Source organism: Phaethon aethereus (genome assembly GCF_964289735.1).
Source record: "Phaethon aethereus genome assembly, chromosome: 3".
NCBI lineage: Eukaryota > Metazoa > Chordata > Aves > Phaethontiformes > Phaethontidae > Phaethon > Phaethon aethereus.
The window spans coordinates 98,501,197-98,509,368 of NC_138576.1; the positions used below are offsets into that span (position 1 = coordinate 98,501,197).

Below are 8,172 nucleotides of genomic sequence, written 5' to 3' on the forward strand. Positions count from 1 at the left end.
TCTATCTTTAAACCCCCATATTTCTGAAACTCTGCTGTAAGCCTATATGTAGGGGTTTTTTTATTCTAACATGTCATTTCCTGCTAATGTGTGGCATACTGAACACTTGTGTCTGACTCAGAGTTGCGGATCCTGCAGGTCTTACTGGCTGACAGGTGTTCACTTTGAAAACTAAGTCAATAGGGATTTTTTTTTCCTGAGATATCTGTCCACATCTAAGCTAATGAGGTGGCTCTCCTCCTGCATGTGAACTTTGAGCACCTACCCTGAGCTTCTTGAAACAGACACATATTGCTGAAGAATTGCAATAGGCTATTCCAGGTTGGCTTTTAATTCTAGTATTTCTTTTGTTGAAGGAATGTTTGTCCATGTTTCTTAAACCCTGAAGAAAACTCTTCCGAACTACAAGAAATTAAGAGAGTTAACAGAGATTTTCAGGTAATACCTTGATTCAATAACTGGTCATCTTGTGTCTCTTTTTACATCTCTTTACAGAAAGCTTCCCTTTCTCTCATGCATATCCTCAGCAGGACTGGGGGGAGTGACTGGGCAAAAGCTTGGCTACAGTCTAACTAAACCCCTACCCAGCTAACCAGTTAGCAGCAGTGCAAGTCTTTCCACACTGCCTTATAATTTGACCTTGATTCTGAGCTGGGGGCAGGCTGAGACTGGTTCTGTTTCCAGTTGCTGTTTCAACAGCTGAAAAAACGTTACTGGTGATGGCTGTTTTGTTGACATGTGTTTGTCCATTATGAATCCAATGAATAGCTCATGTGAATTAACATGTCACTGCAAGGGTGACAAATTACCTTCCATCAGCTGTTTTATGGTAACTCTTAGCAGAGAAAATGAACTAAACCAACCTGATATTCCTTTCTATTGTTACGGGCTGAGAGCGTGCACACAGATAACTTACCATGGGTCCGCTTGCTATCTGAGAGTAACTTCTCATAGCCTCAGGCATAAGATTCACTCAAATTTAACAAAGGCTATAAATAGCTATTGGAGCAGAAGGTTTTTTCCATCAATATTCCTGTGAATACAAGAATCACTGTATCAGTTCACACTATGTTCTCCAGTCCTCCATTCTGGCTCTGGCAGTAGATGTTGTCTGATTAATCAAACAATGCTCAAAAAGTCCACCTTGGAGAATACTTGTATAAACCTATCCAGGGGGTGTTTTCCTTAGCTAAGGAAGTGGGGTTAGGAATGGTTTGAGATATGACCAGGAGCATTAGAATTTATACCCATAAGCTGGCATGTAACAATGAGATGTTTTTATTATCTGTGTCGAATGTCTAGTGCCATAGTTTTCAAAAGTGGCAGGTGATTTTTTCAATGCTTAATTTTTTTTTTACTTCAAGCACACCTTTCTAAAAAATCAAGTACACTTCAGTCTCAAGTTGGCCTTCTGGACTTTTTTGTCACTTCTAAAAATTTTGTCCTCATGCCTCTTTTTTTTTTTAATTCTCTGTAAATTTTAATCTCATTGTGATTGTGCAGCACTGATTTCTATAAGGGAAGGTACAAACTAGTTTTTTTTAATTAAGCAAATTATCCTAGTTTCTGAGCATTTTCCTCATGAAAATCTCTTCATGAACCAAATGATTCTCTTAGTTGTCCTCTGGACTGCTTTAAACTATTCAGCTGGATTTATACTAATAATTTATGGCTTCCTACATTGAAAGAAGTGTAATACACATGTGTTTGATAGCTGACAAATGTTAGATGAACCTTGTAAGTAACATTTCTGTTTCCAACCATGCACCTCCGTACAGGCTGAAGCCTTACAGCTGATCAACAGTGGTCGGTATGATGAGCGTGAGGACTTTGCAGTTGTCATGCAGCCATTTTTCCGAAACAGCTTGTTGCCCTTGGATAGCGTGAGTCCTGGTTTTCTCTCCCATTATGCAAGGACCAGTATCTTGATTTCCCTAAGCCAGTAAGATCCATGCCACAAGGACTGTGTTCTCTTCGCACAGTCTAGCGGCACAGGGTGGAAAAATTAAAATGGCTTTAGGAAACATTTGTAGTGTGCACACATTAAACCTAAGTACCCTCTGGCTTCGTCTAAACTACATGTTGGTTCCCCTGTTAGGGGTTTGGTTGGCATTCACCACAATTTTCTTCTGATCTAGGTTATGAAATACATTCAGGTTTCCTTCACACGGAGACCAGCACTTGCATGCCCCACTCATCCCAGCCTGGAAACAGAAAGCGGCCTTTGAAGCCAAACTCTGATTCTCCTTCTCTTCTCCAGCCCTAGCATTATGTATGCTGTGTAGTTAGGGATACAAATATTTAGCATGAATCCTGGTCAAAACCACTCAGTTTTGCATAATACCGATTGTTTTGTCATATCATCCCCATTTCGTTCTGGCAGCCTTCAAGTCCAAAGAAAGGTAACCATGCAGGTAGTGATGAGGCAAATTCTTCCTCAGACAGACATTTGCCACAGCTGGACAAGCCCACAGTTTTTAATGTTTCCTGAAATTCAACACAAGTTTTAACAACTGAAAGTTTATAAGGCTGAGTTATGGAAGTTTAACAAGCAAGAATAAGCAGTTTTCTATCAGTTCTGTAGAAGGTGGAGTGGGGGTCAATGGTAGTGTCCATGGAAGAGCTGTGACTGGTGGCTTAATGATAAGTTTAAGTCTGTTATGAAAATTGTTGTGTGAAGTTGAGCAGGCTGTACTACACAGAAGGTCTCAAGATGCAGTAATCAACCCACAGTTAGGAGTAACTAAGTTTATCTGCAGTGTCAAAATATGAGCATATGCCTTTAGGAAGATACCAAAATTGTGAAGTGGCTATGCCAAGTACCATGCACTATTAGGTATGATATGTCAGATCTCAAAGGTTGAAATGTGCTAAGAAATACATTTTTGCTTTTATCACAGAATGGCAAGCCAGATCTGAGTTTCTTTGCTGCAGACTGCTTTCATTTCAGTGTAAAAGGCTACGCTGAGATGGCCATGGCTCTCTGGAATAATATGGTAAGCAGTTAAGACCTAGATCCCTATGTGTTTGTGGCAGCAGTCCCTACAAAAGATCATGAGGAAGGTGTCTGAAGCAAAACAGTAAGCAAGAAATAGAACTGATGTCCTAACAAGACAGGGGGTGCTCAACTCTGAGACCCTTCTCAGTCTGCATTGCTTGTGATCGCTTTGGATTGTGTTCCTATTTCATGAAACAGTGTAAGTCTTTGCTCATTCAAAATGAGAACTCCTGAGAGTCTTAATGTAATGAAAAATTCCCTTCTCATTTGGTAAATAACTTGCATTAAAGCAAAAAAATCAACCCAGTTAAACATTCAGTCCTGTAGGTTTCCTGAAACTGTCTGTTGAATGAGCTTGCCCTTCTTCAGTAAATTGTTAAATTTATTAGGGAAACATACATGTGATTGAATTTTTGCTGCCATTAATAGTGTGGACATGTTGTAACACCCACTCTAGAATCTGAAACAATTCTAGTAGAGTCACTAGAAAACTAATGGGGGGCTGAAATCACACCTATGATGCCTTTGTTTGCAGTCACATTAATTTTGTCATTTTGTGCAAAACGATAGCTTTTGAATAGTGCTGGAAGAGTGTGTAAGAGGAACATGCTGGACTTGATAACTCCAAGGTCACAGTTACTTTCAGAACTATGATGTTTCCCATGGTGGAAGGAAGACTGGCATTTTCAATGCCACAGTGACATGTCTTCCTCTTGTCTCATAAACACCAGTACACAAACATATTGTGGTAGCAGAAATCCTGTATCCTAGCTTGTACAAGAAACAAGCATAAATGGAGGGGAATTTCTTTTCAGTTTAAGTAAAAGTTTGAGCAAGATAAGAAACTTACAGGATGCTCCAGAATGAACTTGAGCAGAAGGACTGGGCAATGCAGGGCAGAAATCTGTGCAATTGCCCAGGATAGCATATGAGCTGTAGGTCCAGCATTATAGAAAGCAGTAGACCTACAGTGCATGCACGTGCTCTGAATAATTGATTTGAACATGCACAGCAAATCTGCCTGATTTCTGTCAGGCTTCCCTGTCTGGGACTCCAGATGACAGCAGTTTGGTAGGCTTCGTTGTGCAGTAGGTCAAACAGGGCTAATGGTGGCCCAGAAACTCCAGGCAAACGTAGAAAACGTTCAAACTGAGCATGGCTGCAGGTTTCAAGAAGAAAAAGAGATGGTACCTGGACATATGGTAGCCTTAAATTTGGTTTCTGTTGCCATGTGGTGTTTCTATTTGCCATTACTCATTCCTGAATCACCATCAGTCCTTCTTCTATGCCACCAGAGTTTTATTCTGTCTGGACTGTCACTCATTTCCTATGCATGTAAGGATATTGACACAAAGCTTTCTACTGGGGTGGTGGGGATCAGGTCCTCGCTGGTGCAAAGTGCAACTATTCCCTCCTGCAGATATCTGTCTGTGCCAACTGAAGATTTTACTCTTTACTATTTAAATCTAGTTCTTGTAACATATCCCTGCTTTTCACTCGCAGCCCATGTATGGCAAGGCTGTGCAAGCTTACTGTAAGGCTGTATTGTTTCCCCGTTCCCTGAAAAGCTCAGCAGGCTGTAGGCTTACGGCCAAATGACATGGATTCTTGTCAGTACACATAAAGGGCCAGACTGTGCCTGGCCGCTACGTGGGTCTGCAGGGATGGGGATGGTTTAAGGAGCCTTTCCCCCACCGTGATGTTCTTTGCTCTTTTTGCTTCATGCAAAGCAAAGCATGCTCGTGCTCTCTGAAGTCAGAGGACTCTGTAGCCTTAAGGGGCCCCCACTGGTCCCAAATCCACCTCATTAGTCCCCTGGCCCAGGAGAAGAGCACATAAGACAGTGTGTTTAGCTTGTGTTCTGCTTCCATGTTTGCCACATGCAAACATCCTCTAGAGAGGAGTTGTACATTTCTTCCAGAAGTTGCCCTGTTCACTCATGGACATGGGGATGCTGTCGTCTTCAAAGCTCAGAAGCTAATGCTCCTGAGGAATGGATCGCATAGAGATGAACACATAGAGATAGCATGGCTGGCTGCAGAATTTTGCACCTTATCATCCTTTTTCTCGGCTCTGTGCCAGACTCCTTCCCAAGTGCCCTGGCACTAGGACTATTATAATTATCTACAAACAACCAGTTGTACTGCAGACAGAACGCTACAGGATATGAGCCACACATCTTACAAATAACTACATCAGAATTTGAGCTGTTCCCTTTAAGATAAAACAAACTACTAAATTCAGTTTTCACAACATTAGCTGATGGGCAGGCCAAGTGATTAGGACTCTCATATGAGTCCAGCAGGACCTCACGACAATCAGCAAAACTTGTTATTCGGTTTTGCTTCTTATCTTCTCTCCACTTGTTCGCTTTCCTCCCTTCCCTAGTCATGTTTTGCCATGGTTCATCTCTCTCTTTTCATTTTTCAGTCTCTACTTCCTTTTTTCTTTTTTTTTTTTTTTTTAACTGAACTAGAGAGAGAAAGTATTCCCAGTGTTTCCATATGGGAATTTTTATGAATAGAATTTGTTTTCTCTGTGTTGTGTTGGGCTTGTTGTGGTTATGTTTCTCTCCAGCATACAGCCAAAACTTTAATCACTTCAGGACAGTAAATGCACATATAGACAATAGCAGAAGCAACAGCAGTCCTCGGTGCTGTATTCCCAGAAGTGCTGGATGACAACTCAGCGGTTCTCTATGGGCCCGTCCTGAAGTCATTGCTTCAGGCATGTCCATACACAGTTGTAAACACTTCAGTTAACATGACTGAGCAAGCCTCTACTCATTAGCTTAACTATGGTAACCGACGGTATGTGCTCTCCTAGCCAACCACAGATGCTATGCCATGAGCCTGGACATATTTTATTTTGGGTTTGAAATGGACTCGGGGTGAGTCCATTGCAACTTAGCTGACAACTGATAATATAAAAGGCTCTATTTAACTCACTTCTTGCAATCTTGCAAACCTAGCCTCAGCTATAACTCAGGGAATTCCTTGTTTGAGTAAAGACTGCAAAGGTTGGCACCATCTCATCCTGTCTCCATAACTACATCACTTCTGAAGTCACTTTCATCACTGTGACACCTAAGCATCTTTCTTTCAGTAACGTGCTAAGTAACATGACTAACATCTGTCATGTGTTGGGGTTTTTTTGTTCTTTGTGGTTTATAGTGTCATTTGATATGTGTAAGTGGGAGAAGTGGGTGTATAGTGAACTACTTTGTTTTAGTAGAATATTTAAAGTATGTGGTATTCAGAGTTATTTTCTCTTCCACTCAGTGCAAAAGGAGGAGAAGCTTCTCCTGTTCCTTGCTTCCCAAAGGAGTTTTTCTGCAGGCAGTACATCAGATTCTCAATGTCTTCAGTTCATGAGTGTTAAAATGTTTGGAAACTTTCCTGTGACGCACCTTCTACCACATTTCTTCATTGCTGCAAGCACCAAAAGATTGGATAAAAAGTTGTAACCACCCAAGTCAGGAGAGTCTGAGAAGGAAAAAAATCATCATTATGTTTACTATTGCTTTTCTCTCTTCAGTTGGAGCCAGTTGGTGAAAAGCAGACTTACAACAACTTTACCCATGACAGATCAAAACTCAAGTGTCCAAACCCAGTAAGTAAAGGCCAAGATGTCCATACTCTCCATTAACAACTTTCATTTTTCTCCTTTCTTCTTATTGGTAAAGCTCTTTGAAAGAGTATCTTTATGAAGGCTTTCAATAGCTAAAATACACTTCTAATTTATTATACCCAGGAAAATCTTAAAATTTAACGCAAAAAAATCATCCTCATTGCAGTGGAAAGCCTCTCATTTGTCTGCAGCAAACAAATTTGGAAAGGATGTCATCACTTCTGATTCTGAGATGGCTTCTTTTTTTGTTCTAGGAACTTTGGGGCAATGGGGTAGGAAAGAGTTTGGGCTAAGACAGACAGAAGGCAGAAACAGCTGATAGTCTGTCTAAAGACTGACAATTCCTCTCTGGGAAAGGGGTGATGGCATATGGTCTGAAATGCTGCCTGTTGAGTGATCTGTGGTCAGTAAAACCTTTACTCTCCCTCTGTAGGAGAAACCTTTTCTTTCCACACTGAGAAATAGTGGATTCAGAAATTCAGATCTCAAGTCGGAGAAAACCAAACTATCGGTTCCCTACTGGGCTGTCATTGTGGCTGCAGTTGCTGGAGTCCTGGCGGGTTCTTTACTTATCTGGGTTGTGTCGGGAAGAAGAGCCAAGAGGCACCAACATGAGACCGACACAGAAAAGAACATTAAAACGACATCTCTGTAAAGCAAGTGGAACAAACGCCTGTCTCTGCTGAGGCTGCTCTCTGCTGTGACACAGAGTGCAGCAGAATAAAAAAACCTGTTGGATAAGAATAAAGCTTCTTGGTTTAGCCAGGGATTTTGGGGCCCAATAATCTTGATCAGAAACATGCTGTAGAGTTAGCTTCTGCAGATCAGTCAATTGGAGGATGAAGTTCAAAGTGTTAAAACTTTTTCATTCTGGGATGCAGTTCTCTGTTTCATCAATATTACTCAGGATGTCAATTGCTTGCATGAAGTGTGAAAACTTGTTCAAGCATCTTGGCACCTTAATTGTGCATCTGTCCTTTTTTTCTTATAAAACTGTATATACAATGTTAGCTACAAGTCCATGATTCTGACCTGGTATTCCCCAATAGCAAGGTAAGTGAGGTAAAAAAGAAAAGCTGCAATTTCACATGTTAGATTCCAGCAAGACTATTAAGTTGAAGATGCTAAGGATATTCTACACAGGCAAGTACAACGCCATGGAAACACCTTTAAGCCAACTTCTGAGCATTCTGGCCTATCCATGTGGCATCCCTGGTGCAGTGCTGGGCGGCACAGCTAGAATAACTGTGCCCTCTCTACTGCCTTGGACTCCAGGCTCCATCCATCTGGGACTGGATGTGGAGCTGGGCCATGTGCATCACTTCTCATAGAATCATAGAATAATTAAGGTTGGAAAAGACCTCTAAGATCATAGCCTGGTGCAATCCCGTACCCTCCTGCCCACCACTGTACGGTAGCTGGTTCCAAAATGACTCTTTCTGGGAAGAAGGAATTTCTTCATTAGCATGAATAGGGGATCTTAACAAAAATGAGGTACATGATTGGCAAACTAGCCTGGCTTAACCATTCTTATAGAGCCTGTG

The 8,172-nt window shown here is 41.4% G+C and overlaps 1 protein-coding gene across 1 annotated transcript in view; it reads left to right on the forward strand.

The window, feature by feature from the left end:
* The window catches only part of PLB1 (phospholipase B1), a gene marked incomplete at its 5' end in the record, with an annotated part of 89,305 nt that extends 82,001 nt beyond the window's left edge, over positions 1–7,304 (forward strand). The window contains 5 exons of the mRNA XM_081998591.1: positions 357–438; positions 1,779–1,883; positions 2,901–2,996; positions 6,536–6,610; positions 7,062–7,304. Coding sequence (XP_081854717.1) covers positions 357–438; positions 1,779–1,883; positions 2,901–2,996; positions 6,536–6,610; positions 7,062–7,283 — 580 coding nt within the window. The 3' untranslated portion in view covers positions 7,284–7,304. The remainder of the gene's footprint in view (positions 1–356; positions 439–1,778; positions 1,884–2,900; positions 2,997–6,535; positions 6,611–7,061) is intronic.
* Between the last annotated feature and the right edge of the window lie 868 nt (positions 7,305–8,172).